This window comes from Abramis brama (assembly GCF_963993115.1).
Source record: "Abramis brama genome assembly, chromosome: 1".
NCBI classification, from domain to species: domain Eukaryota; kingdom Metazoa; phylum Chordata; class Actinopteri; order Cypriniformes; family Leuciscidae; genus Abramis; species Abramis brama.
In genome coordinates this window covers 21809220-21825148 of record NC_139963.1, presented here as the reverse complement: position 1 = coordinate 21825148, position 15929 = coordinate 21809220, and the positions used below count along the sequence as shown (strand labels likewise).

General features: G+C 38.6%; 1 protein-coding gene across 7 annotated transcripts in view; it reads left to right on the top strand.

Annotated features, from left to right (window-relative positions):
• Positions 1 to 8574: 8574 nt before the first annotated feature.
• Positions 8575 to 15929, top strand: part of LOC311080715 (BEN domain-containing protein 6-like) — a 15842-nt gene continuing 8487 nt past the window's right edge. The window contains exons 1-10 of one of the 7 annotated variants that reach the window (XM_084110820.1): positions 8906 to 8960; positions 9040 to 9117; positions 9377 to 9414; positions 10717 to 10776; positions 11042 to 11147; positions 11450 to 11706; positions 12645 to 12831; positions 13002 to 13123; positions 14223 to 14372; positions 14476 to 15923. In XM_084110820.1, coding sequence (XP_083966946.1) covers positions 10771 to 10776; positions 11042 to 11147; positions 11450 to 11706; positions 12645 to 12831; positions 13002 to 13123; positions 14223 to 14372; positions 14476 to 14709 — 1062 coding nt within the window. In that variant the 5' untranslated portion in view covers positions 8906 to 8960; positions 9040 to 9117; positions 9377 to 9414; positions 10717 to 10770 and the 3' untranslated portion in view covers positions 14710 to 15923. The other 6 variants (XM_084110817.1, XM_084110822.1, XM_084110821.1 and 3 more) reach the window with 6 other exon arrangements.

The window sequence follows — 15929 nt, the reverse complement described above, 5'->3', positions numbered from 1 at the left end:
GAATTCTTCATCAGTCACTTTCGAAATTGTTATGTTTGTTTTCAAGTATGTTGAGATGTCAAGTGATGGACCGCTTTGTGAACGTTTAGTGATGTTATCACAAGCATCATATGAGGAAAGATTTTATGATAACTTTTATTCAAAAACATAATTTCATAATAGGCTTCATGAATTAAAGAGACTGATTTTTAAGCTACACATTTAACATTGCATAAAGAAAGAGTCTTTCTCACTCTCTCTCTCTCTCTTTCTCAATCCCCAGGGCGGAGAATGAGATGATTGGCCATCTTTGCGTTTCGTCGTGCAAGAGGCAGGGCTGTCAGAGAAAGCTGTCCTTTTAGGGACATAATTGAGGCGGGCAGGACGGCATGTGTGGGCGTGATAGGTCGATTGTGTCAGAGAAAGCAAGATTGACAGGAGTGACAGCTCCATTTATTGGCTGCTAGAGTCTAGTCAGCAAAAGGGCATTCAGGGCCACTGGCTGGCTCTGCTGGCGGCCTGTGCAGTCGGCGCCTGGTGAGTAAGCATTTAGACAGCAGCCCTCAACGCTGCAATGCATGGGAGAAATATCTCTGTCAACACTGACTGTGATCTTTGACGGTGCCTCTAAAGAGGAAGGTCATACATATGAATGCAATCTCTGTCACACTCTTTTTCACCGACACTCTCGCACATAAACACACACACATAAAACCAAGCCTGACATAAATTGCACATAATGCCATGTTGTCAAACTCTCTTGGCACAAAGATTCAGCAGTAAAAACACCCTTGACTAAAGGTTCAGAGTCCTTACCCTGGAAACATTTCTCAGCAATGCGTTTATTGAATGTTATCTTTGTGGAACGATTATAACTTTAACACATTGGCTGTAATACAGTTTCATGTTTGGTGTTTGACATTCTTGCTGAATGTAAAGATTGAGATTATCCTTAAAGGTAATGTGGAGGTAATACAAGGTTTTTTCATGAAGACAGATTTTGAATGATGATTTGTTGATAAAGCCTGGTTGAAGTCTTGTAGTTTGACAGTATTATAGACGGACAGAGAGATCAGTTTAATTTATATATATATAAATGTATTAATCTCTATATAATATGTTACTGTTCAAATATTTTGTTAAATGTTTTTGAAAGAAGTCTCTTATGCTCACCAGGCTGCATTCATTTGATACAAAATACAGTAAAAACAAAATACAGTGATTTTTTTATTATTGCAATTTAAAATAACAGTTGTGTATTTGAATATATTTTCAAATGTAATTTATTCCTGTAATGGCGACACACTGAATTTTCAGCATCAGTACTCCAATCTTCAGTGTCATATGATTGAAAACAGTGCTGCTTAATATTTTTTTTGGAAACCATAATACATTTTTCCATGATTATTTGATGACTAGAATGTTAAAAAAGAACAGCATCCTTGCTGAAAAAAATTATTAAAAAGTATTAATTTCTTTAAAAAAGGCTTAAACTTTTAATCAGTAGTATTAAATCTATATTCATCTATCTGTCTCAACACACAGACACACACACACACACACACACACAATATAATCTAATACATGTAAATTGTAAATGGATCTGTGAAGTGAAGCACACTCCCTGAAGGCATTATCTTATGAATCGCTTTGAATGAATAGTTCCTGTCAATCCAGTTTGACTTCTTGTAGGGTGTGGCCAGCGCAATTAAAATTCTGACTCCTGGATTGAAAAGGAGCCAATTGTTCAATTCTACTTTGTACCCAGTCCAATCATTCAAATCATCACTTTGTCATCACACAAATCATCAAAAAATACAGTACAGAAAAGATGGTTATACCCATTATACCCCAGAAACATTTTAGGAGAACAGTATATGTATTGCCATTACTGACAGCATAAGACTTTATTTAATCTTTTTTGGTTTCTCTTTGTCTATTTCCAGTAATGCATGAAGCCATGCAGTCATGGTAAACAGCATATCTCGTACAGGAATTTTATCCAACATGGAGGATGAAGAGATTTCTCCTGGAGAGTTCTGGGAACTCTGTGTATGTGATTTCTGATAAAATAATCCTGCAGTTGTAACTTTGGTCAAAAGTCCCCTGTAATTGTTGCACTTGGCTAATGAATGTCTATGACAATATTTAACTCACAATTTTGGCTTCTTTGCACACACATAATCATCCACTCACAGGCACAGATATACACACATCAAACAAAAATCGTTCTTTTATATACGTTTGCATAACCTTTCCATCAAACAAAGGTGAAAGAAAATAAACACTATCCAGAGGAAATGTCCTTCTAAAGGAAACATGCTCACTTGGTGTTATAGCATGCTTTGGTACTAAAATATTTGGGTTTCAGTTTTTTAGAAATGTTGTCGTCCAGAGGGTTGCGACCTCAAAATGTTAAAACTAGAGTTGTAGAGATGCTTAGAGAAAACTGAAGAGAGACTGCGCCTAATGGAAAATGTAAGTATTTTATTCCAACTGGCCGTATAGTCAGTACTTTAAAGGAAAGGTTTCACACCATCAGACCGGGATTGAGCAGTGTCCTTCAGACTAATAAAAGCAGGCGATTCATGTACTTAGAAAAAGGCCACAGAAAGTACCACCTAATATCCTAAAGCTGTCATGCTCAGAGAATCACTTAATAAGGCACATAATCGTAAGAGGCGGCCAAGACCTCAGATGACACTAAATCAATTGGCAGACGGTAACTCCTCAGGCGGGCCGCGGTACCTAAGCTCTGAGTTATGACTTTCGGGGTGCCCCAGGGCTCAATACCCGGCCCACTCACACTTCTCTTCGTCCCAACTTTACCCTCTGGACTTAATTCATTTTTCCCTTGCTGGATCTGACAGGTTGCGTGTTACTTGGCGCCTTTCAAGTCGCCGGGCCGGCAGTATGATTAAGGGAGATGGAGGAGGATTAATGGAAAAATACAGGAACTGCAAGGAACGGTGTTGACCTAGAGGGAAGAACCTTACGTTAATTCTTAACATGCCGTTTGTTTCTGGCAGGGAAAGATAAAAGGTTAAATGTCTCAAGAAACCATAAGTACGTCAGAAGTGTTTATTTGGTTTGTCCAAGCGTATATTGAAACAGTTGTTTGCGAAGGAAATTGAAATTATAGTACTGCATGACCGAGTTATTTGCTGTGGAGGTCTTGCTTAATCATTTCCATAGCTCATGTTGTCTTTGGTGTCAAATCCCATCTGCAGATGATACCACTAAAGGATGAATGGCAATCAGATGTTGGAGAGCGTTTTCATACAGTAATCATGAGAAAATGCTGTGCCCAGAATTGAATTCGCCACAAAGAACACTTAATCCCTGTCACTTCTCCATCTTAACCAGCATGCATCTATTGTTTGCTTTGTGCTCATCCCGACAAGAAGACGTTAAACGCCAGTAGAGGTTTTCCAGGTTAGCTTCCCACATTCTCCTCACTAATCAAGAGCTGCCTCGCAATAACGATAAATCTCTCATTTTGACGTGCGGCATAAATAAAGCAAACAGGCCTTGGTTTGATTACCCAGACTCCCCGTGAACAGACGGGCATTTGAGTGGCTCTGCTATTTATCAACCTGGATCTCCCTTCCTCTCAATCTCTCCAGCACTCAAAAAACGCCGTCACTGATTGCGTTTAATGTCTAACACATGGCCTGGCCAAGCATTCCCACTGCTGCCCGGGGAGGTGTTTGGACTGATTAAGAGTACTGTGTTTGCGGCCAAAGACTTGGGTTGTGAAGCCGAAAGGTTCTGGCAACGCGGCAGAATTCCGAGTGTAGCTCTAGGGATTCGAATGTGGTTGTCCCTGTGGTTAGCGGACAGAGTTTCTACTCTTGGAATCTTGCAGAAGCATCCAAACGGGAAAGAAATGGCATAGCAGCAATTACTTATTATCCTGAGGAGTTTTCCTCACTTCAGTGCTTTACCTCTCTCTCACTCTTTCTTTTTCTCCTTCATCCATTCAGCACTTCTCCCTATTTGCCGGCTGCCTGGGGTCACATTTAACCTGGAAGTGCTCTGATTGAGCCGGGGGTCACTTCACGGGCCCCCAAATTGCCTGCACCCATCCGTCACTGTCAGGCCATTATTAGTGCTATTATCATCAAAGTCACAGTCTGAATTATAGCGCATGCAAAAGCAACGCCGCTCGGACTTAACGGCGACCTGAGCCGGGATGACAGCGAAAAGGGTTGAGACCTTGCCGATGACATCACTCTAATCCCTCAAAGGCAGAAATGGCTGATGCTGAACAGAACGGTGTTCTGGGAGAAAGTTTGCAGGTTGCACAGCTTCATGTCATCTTGAAACTCTCAGATTCATGTTAACAGATGACCGTAGGCCAGATCTGGATGGGCTGGTGGAATAGTGAGCATTTATTGGGGAAAAGGTCTTGTTTCTTGCTGCAAATGCAATGAATTAGATGTTAATAGTTAATGAGAATCAACCTTTGACACGTTGGAGTTTACTCATTTATCAGCAGGTGTTTTTATACAAAGAAACTTAAATATGAGGGATGCTACAGCATTATGCGATTATTTCGTTAATGGTTTACATGCTTAATGGGATGAAAATTCTGTCATCATTTACATTTACTCACCATCATGTCGTTCCAAACCTGTATGAGTTTCTTTCTTACGTGGAGCACAACATTATTGAAGAATGTTGGTTACCAAACAGTTTCGGTTCGCATTGACTTCCACTGTAATTTTTGTCCATGCAGTGTAAATCAATAGGAACCGAAACTGTTTGGTTATCAGTCCATTTTTTAAAATATCTTATATGTTCCACAGGAGAAAGTAAGTCATTTTGAATGACATGAATGTGAGTAAATGATGACAGAATTGTAATTTTCGGGTGAACTATTTCTTCAAGTGTTTAATTTGTGTTTTTACGAGTTTGTCATTTTATCATCAAGGTAAGATGTGAAAGTATAGGTTAGTGATTCTGTAATATGTCTGATTTAGGATAATGAAACTAAACATAAAGAAACTACACTATTTGCCTTGCATGAGATTGAAATTTACTTGTAAATGCTGGGTTTGAATGCTTGTTTCTTTAAAGTTGAACTGTATAATTTCGGAACAACAAAAAATTGTAAAAATAATGAAATTTTTTGGGCTCGGTTGTCTCTGCCCTCTAAACTGTTATATACATATTTAAGCATCAAAATGTACAAAAAATTACACATTTCACCTTAGAAAAAGAGAGAGTGGTAACCCTTAACCTGGTTTTCCCCATCAAAGGCTTGCAAGACCCCTGTCCAGCACTCCTTCACATTCAGTGCTGCCCTGGACACCGAATGGCCTGCATTGTTTTGCACTCATGTGTCAGTCTATGTTCTCTCTGCGACAGATCTTAAGGCAGCGCTGTTGTCCTTCCAAATTAAGCTTCTCCATATGCATGAGCAGAAAGGGGGGAGAGAACGTTGGCAACGGAGGAAAGAAGTGCCATGGTGGGGAGTCTAAACAAGTGACAGACTGCTGAGCGGCCTCAAAACACGAGCTGTCCATCAGCGTTAGGTGAGTATAAGAAACAACAAGCTTCTGCATGCACATCCATAGGGAAATGTTAAGAGGTGCATTAAAAACAGACATTATAGTATTATAGTAGTACTGTATGTGTGATAATTTGTATCATCCTTTTTTGCCTGGGTGGCTGGCCTACTTTTCTCTCCATTAAATCATTTTTGGGCGCTCCCAAGGGTTGATGGGAGTAGGGTCAGAGATCAACTCCAACGCCCCCATATGGTCAATTAAATCCCACTCAGTGCCCAGGCAGGGCCTCTTTCTTTATGGCACTATTTACTCTTTTATTTTCATTATGTACAAAGAAGGAGAGGGCAGGAGAGAAGAAAGTCTTTGTCTGTTACCTGCGCTAGCAGGTACGATTCACATTTGGAATCATATGAATTTAACTATTGTAGTTCTGTTCCTGATTCCACTTAATTCTAGTTCATTGATCATCACATGCTTCTTTTTGTGGTTGGTCTCAAATAATATGGGACAGAAATTTTTATTTCAGGCTTCTTTGATGAATAGAAAGTTCAAAAGAACAGCATTTATCTGAAATAGACATTTTTTTGTAACATTAAAACACTACCGTTCAAAAGTTTGGGATCAGTAATAATTTTTATTTTATTTTTGGGGGGAAATAAATAAAAGAAATCAATACTTTTATTCAAGGATGATTGAAATTGATCAAAAATTACAGTAAAGACATTTATAATGTTACAAAAGATTATATTTAAAAAAAAAATGCTGTTCTTTTGAACATTCATCAAAGAATCTTGAAAAAAATGTTTACACAACTGTTTTTTGAACATGGATAATAATACTGAATGTTCTTTGAGTATCAAATCTGCATTTGCAGATCAGCTCCTTTTGTACAAATTCTGATGCAGCATAAACAAGTCTGACAGTCACAAGACAAACTTCAAAGCTGCTTCAGACTAAATGGGGAATGGCAGCCCGTGACCCAGAAAAGAAGCTTCATGCTGTACGTGCAATTGATTTGTTTGGAGAGAGGTGAAAGGCCTTATGGTTAAAGTAAATAAAAGAATGCATATCAATATATCATCAATACTCCTCTCTATGCCATTTCGGAGCCTCTCAAGAGGCCGAAATGTGGGGAGGAGATCAATAACTAGTCTGTCTGAGCAAGAGATGGTGGCTCTGCTGTCACATATGTAGTCTGGACTGTAATAACATCTGCTGTGCTTTAGTCACAGATCTTCATGTTTGGTCTCTGCAGATTATGAACGTCACGGTGGATCCGGCAGGATGAGTAAGTCATTTTGTTCATGTAAGTTAGAATGAACCTCTCAGACGGTCTGAACTGAAATGACTGGCCACCAGGATCAATGTAGTGTGGATTTCATGCTTGTCTAATCACCATTATAAGAGAAGGTGCCAGTTTGCTTTCATCCAGTGTGTTAATGTATCTTTCTTAATGTCCGTAGAGAAGTAATTCTGTAGTCGATGCCATTTGTGTCTCCTAACAGTGAGTCTTTGTGTGCTAGTCTGTTTTAAATTCAATGAACAAGCTGATAAAGAAATGGCTATGGATTTAAAATGAGTCAAAACTTGCATGATCCCCATTTACTCCTTGTATTAAGATCTGTTTTGGGTAATCACAAGTGGACAGCACTAATTGCAGGTGTAAACAGGGTCCAAAATACACTGAATTTTGAACCTATAGATGAAATCATATTTAAAATCCATGTGACCAGACCACATTTGAAGTATAAGAACTAATTTAATGTACCTGGACAGTAGTGAAGAGCCGCTTTACTTACTCGCCTGTCAATCACTCATAATTTAATACTGAGAATAGCTGAGAAATATATCCCTTTTAGAAGCATTTTACTAACAGGTATAGATATAATCTGTCTTGCCTACGCACTTGATTGGATCAAACGGGGCCTTGTTTAACTGAGCCATCTTCACAAACCAGAAGCAAGACAGTACTGGTTCACATGGCACTATTTGATTGACCTTTTGTAATCCACAGACTGCTTTAATGAGTTACAGGATCCACTTTGTTCCAGCCCAGAGCTGCTTTCCTCCTCTCATTCCTGGAGAGACCTCTGTTTTACAACCTCAGGTGCTTCTGGATACACTTAGTGCTCACTGTACGTCACCTGGGACTGCATGGGGTCAACCCGTACCTGACCTCTCACTGGTATCTGTGCTCACACAGCCAAAAGAAGAAAGAAAAAGAGAGTAAGAAATAGGAAAGTGGCCTATAAAGTCTCCATATAATGTGGAATAAATTTCAAATCTTTAGACTTGGATAGATTTAGATACACATTTTGGTTTAAGACAAGTGCATTTATACATGTCTTAATGTATTAGGCTTGTAATTAAATATTTGAATAATACAACATATTAAATCTCCTTATCCATTTAAAAATCCATACATTTAGCCTATTTGTTTTAACATTTTCTTAAAATAATTTGATTATCATGGTTGAGTGGTTGAGCTTGACAAATGCAGCAAATGCTAAAAATAGCCTAATACTTTTTTTTGGTCAATTTGATTAAGTAGGACTTACATTTTGGTATGTTTTTGGTCAGTAAAGTGTATTTAGTTCAAAAGCTTTTTACTACAATTAATTGAATATCATTCCAATAGATTGTGACATTTATGATGTTTTTAATGATGATGTCTATGACAGTGATTATGATGATTTTAACTATTAGATAGTCAAGATGTGTTTAAAACTAGCTACAATTCACACCATGTTAATTTTGTTAGATAATAGTTTATCAAACATTTAATAGGTGTTAACACAAAAACATGGGATATGTTGTTTTAAAAATGTCATGGGGACATTGAAGTGTACTGTATTTTGTGGAATGTACAGTAAATCAAAGCTGCTATTACTAAACAACAACAACAAAACTACAGTAGCAAGAGGTTATGAAGATCATTAGAAGTGGCTATATTAAATAATACTAATATAATATGAATATGAAGGCTATAGAATAAATAGCAGTTATGAGCTTTACATTATTAAAATGTCTGATAGCTAGCCTATAGCAATTATGAGCTGTACTATATGATGCTTTTTTAAATCAAACTGGAATTAATTTAAGACATGTTAGCCACTGTTAAAACTTTTAGAGTCCTTTATTTTTTTTATTATTATTATTTTTCTTTATTTATTACACATTTTACTCGTATTTAAGTGTTTTAAGACGCACTCGTGATGTTGACACGCCAGAGTGTCTTTAACTTTAATGGAAATGCCACGAGCGTGAAAGTCATCAGTCTGTCACGGATCTGCGCGTGGCCATGACCGGCATGATAAAGAACCGGACGCTTTTCCGGCGAGGAAAACGGCTAATGGGCGAAAGATGAGGAGAAAAACAATAGCGAAGCGCATCCTGTACAATGGATACGAGGGATACGAAGAGACACCCGAAGACACCGGTGCGAGGGCGAACCACGTCTTCAGTGTATGTAAACATCATCCTTTTGTTGCGTAAGTGTCCTTGTTTTACAGACCCTTGATATAATTATGTGACTGTCTTTCAGCAAGAACCGGCGAAGAGGAGAAAATGGAGAGGACTAAATGGAGAGGACATCTCATCTTGTAAAAAGTTAAAAACAAAGGTTTGTTACTTTTTAATGCTGACTAATTATAATCAGTTGTGTTTTTTTGCTGATAAGCATTGCTGAGTAGATTAGAATAACTGTTGCAATGGCCATTCTTACCATTTATAATAACTTATACATTTTTAATCAGAAATGATAAAATAATACAATTACAATTTGAAATTTAATGAAATATAATATTTATATTAAAATTATTTACTGTATCTTCCATGTGATAAAGGAGCTTTTAAATTGTTTATGTGTTTATTTATTTCAGACTTGATGTAGCTCATCTGCAGTTTAAAGCTACAATATGTAAGATTTTTGTAATAAAATATTCAAAAATCACATGCACAATCCCAAAAGTTCCCAAAGATTTTTAATTTCAGAGAAATTCCCATTTTAAATAATGGCTCATCCCGGTTCACTTGTCGCCTGTCAATGACGTAATATCCGCGTTATCCCTGGTTTCCGCTTGTACTGCCATAGTAACCATGGCGACAGACGTGGACAACTGCGTTACGTCTAGCGGCACGCTCACACTGTTGTTTCGTTCAAACATTATGGACCATGGCAAGCAGACTTTGGGACAAAACGAGAACTAAAACGAGGATCAATATCAGCGCGGCGTTTTCGAGGTGCCGAGAGCTTCTACTTGACAGAGACGCTGCTTCTGCATGCACTTTATTAGACAGGTGAGCAAATGTACATGAAACAAATCAATGTTATATAGATCAACATGATGAAATGTTAGAATATGATCATTATGTTATTCTAATGTTGATCTACCTTACTGCTAGTCTCATACAGATAAACTAACACATAGAATAACATTATAACTTTCAACACACTCAAATGCAGTTTAGTGTGATAGTGTAGACCAAGTGAAACAGCGCTGCGTTACCTCACAAGTTTTATTCGTCTAACAAACTGACCTGTGTGAGTAGTAATTCAGCACTTGCGTGTAGTTCGGTAGAATAAAATGTCCTTATTCCTATATATCCGTGGGACTCGCGTGAGGCGCTGATATCTGTCTCTCATTAGTAATTGCACCTTGCTTCATACCACAGTCATGTTATTCACTCATCCATAAACATTATTAGATCCTTTGGCATGACGGCAAGTTCCATAATTCCGCTTATACGTCATCAACCTACGCCTTTGTTATTGTAAGAGGTTAGCGACCCCTAGCGGCGAAAAAAATTACATATTGTAGCTTTAATGAGGGTTAATAGGATCACTTACAGTAAATATGAAGACACTAGAGGCTTAATTTGGATTTCCGCAGACTGGCAGAACCCTCTGGAGGACCTTTAGGCACCATTTCAAAAAAGGAAATCAGTTCTCTGGGGAACTTACATGATGGAACCCCCAAGTTCCTCCAAGAACTTCAAAGACTGTCATCATGAGGGAAACGTTTTGAGGCACTTTAAAAAATATTAAAGTTTGTAATAACAGGAGTACAGGATATCTGAGGCATCTTAGAATTGAGGATCTTTAGAGGGTTTTGTCAATGTGATGAACCTCAAATATCTTTTTAAATTGTTACCAAATGTCCTTTTTTAAGTTACAAACCACACCAGAACCACTGTTTTATTTCTGTTTGCTCTCGAACAGGCTTTTGAGGTTGACAAGCCCCTTGGAGATGCAACAAGGGATGCAGATTTCACTATGGAGGTAGTAACTTTATTAAAAATCTAATATTTAATTCCCTGCATTAATTAAAGCTTCTTATTTTTAAACATCTAAGTGCCTTTTGGAAGTTTAGAGCCAAAAAGTGAATTGCACTTACACTCTTTTGGCTCCAAACACTTGCTTTCCATGCATAAACAGTCAAATGCAAAAAACAGCATTTTTGGTAAATTGTTTATACTAGTTTGAACCCATGTGTCCACGTCACTGTCTATGCTATTAAAATGGGATATGAATAATCTCCTTTCAGGTGCTTGGGAGCCTCCAATCATGTTCAAGGGCGGAGCTTATCGCAATGGTGCTCAGTATGCAGAGGGAGATGGACGGCCTTCGAGAGCAAATCAGGAGCCTAACAGGTAAAGTGGTGGACTTCTGAAATGAGGAGGCAAAGTGCCCTCGCTGGGTTTGTTTTTTTTAGTGCAATGCATTTCCATTGGCAGGGAAAGATGTGCACCGAGCTGAAATCTTGCTAACAACCGACTCATTCACAGCCCATTTCATGTTTCAAGATCATTTCAGTTTGAGGAAAAGTTCAGCAAGTTCATGAGGAAACTTCACGTCGAAGAAAGATTTAGTATTAATGTGGTGTGCTATGTTACACAACACGTTACCAATTGTGAGACGGTTTCAGACTAAATTCATACTTTTTCTTTTACAGCTTGTGGGAAGTTGGCTCAGACACTTGAAGAGTTGATCGAGAGGAGTGATAGATGGCTGTGTGGCAGCCACGAAGCTGCAACTCCCAGCATTCCAAGGGAGGCCGAGAGAAGCAGGCCACCCAGTCACATTTCTCCTCCAATAGTGCTTAGTGGAAGAACAGATGAATGTGCAAGTTCAGAGCAGCAGGGGTGTGGTCAGTATGAAGTCACACAAACAATGCAAACGCAAAGGAATGGAACGCTTCTGGAACATGAAGTAAGAGTTACATTGTAGATGCCGGCGCAGTAATCAGTTTCAGAACTTGTCCAGAACATCATAGAATCTTCATAGAATCCCATGTGTTTAATTGTTATTATCCTTAGTTGCTGTTTTCTTTAACGATAATTGATTTAATAATAGGTTAATCTGCTGGTTATTTATTTGATTAATTGGACATAATGCCCAGTGCCCTCTTTAAACAATGTGAAAAGTAATGTTTGCATTGGGTCCAAAAATGGTTCAAATGAAAAAATCAAAATCAAAAAGTTTTTAGCTTCAGTTGCTGTTTTTTTGCTACTGTTTCATTGTTCATAATTAATGACTATATTAACAATCAATTAATTTGCTTATTTTTTTGATTAATCAGACATCATACCCAGTGCTCTAGTGCAACCAATATGCATAGTAATATTGAAGTAATGTACATTGTGTGCAAAAATAGTTAAAAGTTACATTTTATTGTAAAAAATATATATATAATTTGAAAGCAACAGTTTTAAATAACCAAAATTACAGAACCACGAACTAAGTGTGAACAGATATTTGGATATATATTAATTATGCATGACTTAAACATATCATATACGATTTCAAGTTCAGTTGTGGTTCGTTTAAAACTTAAATGTGATGTTAAACAGCTAATATTTGATTAAGTTGCATGCACAATCTTTGTGAAAGTTTAACAATGGCGAAAATTGAATCACTGCACTAGACAGTAGAAATACTTGCATTATAAGATCAGTATCATGATATTAAATGTGTTTTTTAGGTCATAGAAATGCATTTATCACTACTTAATGACAGGGTTTCTTCATGCGCAATGCAAACACCTGATATAATCGATAATGAAATTTACTGTAGATTATCAGTTTGAGTTGCAGCCCTCATTTATTGGTCGGTGACTGCATTTTTTGCAACTTTTTTTGTTCCTCAAGGTTATCAGTGCTGATCTCCTGGAGCGCTGCAACACAGGGACCACGGCTCGGAAACTCACCAATGACCTGCTGCGCAGCCTGTACGACAGAGACTGTCTGGCTTCTCACTCAATCTCAGGCATCGTTAACAGCAAGCGAGGGATGCCTAAGCCAGCTCTTCCGGCACATGAGATCCAGGCCATTCTGAGTACGTATAAGGGACGGTTTGTAACAAGTACTGAACTGTTGGCGTCCTTTAGTTAGTTTGAGAATTCACTCAGTTCCATTTCATTAACTGCAATCAGGCCATTGTGAAGTTTTTGATTAATTGTGGTCTCAAGTTTGCAGCTTTGATTACCAGTGAAACATTCTCCACAGGGACGGTGCAGCGGTTCTTCCCCGGAAAGACAGATTCAGAAATAAAGGGCTACATTCGACAGAAGCTGCAGAATGAGGCCAAGAGGCTTCGGAAAAGGCCACACCCTGCTGATGATCCATTGGTGGGCTCTTTTAAGGAGGCAGGAGCAACGTTTGAGTATTGAATGTTGACTTCCTTTGGACATACCCAATGAATTTTAAAATGGAATTTAACGACTCAAAATTCTGTTATTAAACTTAAAAGTTCAGAAAAGTTCTATCATCATTTACTCAGTTTTCATTTATTGCAGTTCCAAACCAGTATGCATATAGGTTTCGCACGACATGAGGGTGAGTAAATTATGACAGAATTTAAATTTTTTTGAGAAAGGCTGCACAATTAATCTATATAAAACCAAAATCACTATATGGCTTAGTGTGATTATCAAATCTCAAAGACTGCGATTTTAACTACATAAATATATGCGCTGTGTGTTTCAGAGTGAAGCGCAGCACTGTATTCATTTACACGGGAGCAGCTCATGATCTGGTGTTTTCAGGTCATTTGTGCCAAATCATGCAGCCCTATTGCTGAGCGAACTATCCCTTTAAGATCGTATTTGTACATGACAAACTATGTGTGTATGATCTTTATCATGTTGATTACACAAAACTGTGACTTTGTATTGACTCGAAATTGCAAAATGAACCCTGGAGTCACAGTTAGAAGTAGATGGAAAACAGTATCTTCGGCGTACATCCAGCATCACTGCCAGACATTATCACACACTGTTTGTCGTGCGCTAAAACTTCGAACGAAGTAGACTGAGCTGTGAACACAGCGGCAGATGGTTAAGCATCGCTCTCCTGTAAAATTACATGGTTGTCACTTGGTAGGGGGGTTACATCGTGATTGATGTAGTTCAGACTTGTGGTATTTTAGTTGATCACATGTTGAAAGTGTGCCCCGGCGTGTAATGTGAATATATTTTTTTTGTGTGTGTAATGTGAAATACGCGCGTGCCTCCTATAGCATATTGGACTCCTTACTGTGGCCTTATCAGTCAGAAAACTCAGCAGTACAGTTCTCATTTCGAAAGCACTGTGATTATATCCATTAAAAAAACACCTGGTCTGTCTTGAATGTGTGGCGTCTTTTCTTGTCTTGATTGCAGATTCTGTTCACAGAAGCGTATTGAATCGGCTGCTTGTAAACGTACACGTTTTTTTTTACCTTTCCAGACAGAAGCACGCAGGCTCCTGAAGGCCAACGGCTGTGTGAGTAAATTAACCCCGCACTCACCAGCTGTATCACCGCACACACCCCTTTCAGAGGGAAAAAAACACATCACCGAACACATGGCACAAAGGACGGCGTGGGAACTGCATATGGTACATAATCAATAGGCCTTATCGCGCACACACAACCCGAACTGCAGACACACCAGCATTGGGCTAGACCATTATCAGTGATACATGACCCTAATCCATTTAGGTGTCAATGATACAACAGATTGGGGTTCGGGAAAACAGCGGTGTGGCACTGGGGACGATATCTTCACCGATCCAGCCATCTTACAGACCTTGCCTGTATTTCCACTCACTAGATCTGCTAACAGCAAATCAATGGGCTTCTTTTGTTTCTGCAGGTTCAGACATCCTCATTGTGTTGTTGTGTTATCGGCGCCGTGTTGTGTGTGTGTGTGTGTGTGTGTGTAAATCGCTTTGAATATGCCACCAGGATAGAGGCCTCTCCCAGAATGTTTTCTTTTTTCTAATGTGAGGATGTAGACGTTGCGAGGAAGCGAATATTTCAAATGGCGTTACAGTGCGGCCATTTGATCTCTTGAAGGCTCGAGTTGATTTACGCATATGAAAAGTGCTTCAGCTGTATTCGCCAATATTTTCACTGCGCAGTCAAAGAAAACTTCAAAGTTGAAGGTCGGGGCGTTAAACAGTCCTCCGGGCTCGCATCCTTCTCTGAAGGGGCCAACGCAAACACGCCTCGGCCCTTCGTGGGGCTCTCGCTGAACCTGGGTAAAAGCAGCAGGGAAGACAACCGAAATGAAACGTTTGCAGAACGCAGGGGAAACGCCTCCTCCTGTAGGCCCATGCGTTTCCCGCAGAGCTGTAATATGTCATCCGGGCAGCAACTTCGGTGGAGGACATATCCCACAATGCCCTGCAAGGCAGGGTGCCGCGGTACCCGTTGCGGCTCACTAACATGCCTCCACGTGCCATCTTAACTTTTCATTTGTCTTCTACCTGTCAACCGGAGGAAAGAAATGTTTGGAGGAAATGATCCTCCTCAACGGTTTGTGCCGTTAAATGACATTGCACTTTTATTCAACAATCCACAAGCATCTTAGATGAGCACAAAAAGTCTAATTCAATAATCTTAATCCCAGTCATAACATATATTGTACATTTCAGGGACTAGACTCTAAAATTTTGGATTACATGAACATTTTCTTGTGTATGTGTGTACTATAACTGCTGTATGTAGCTTTGCTTTTATTTGTTTTGCTTTGCTTGAATTAAGTTTGGACCAAATCACTATATTTTTGCTTTGTTTTCTATTTCTATTTGTTTTGTCTAGATCTTTTGTATGTATAATATAAGCCTAAATATAAGCCACTGTTTTTTGTTTGTTTGTATTTTTCCCCTCTTTGCTTTGTTTTTGTCTTAATCTTTTGTAAAATATAAGCTTAAGGATTAATTTTTTTTGAATGTATAATTGCTATATATAATTGCCAATCATTTTTTGGTTTGTTTTTGACATTTCTTTGTTTTGTTTGGATCTTTTGTATCTATAAAAAAAAGACTCAACTGCTGTTTTTTTGTTTTGTTTCTCTGCCTAGTTTTGCTTTGATCTTACATTTGTGTTATACAAGATCAAACAGTCATACTGTGTTTTGTTTTGACCTTGTATAAGTCCAAACAGCTGTT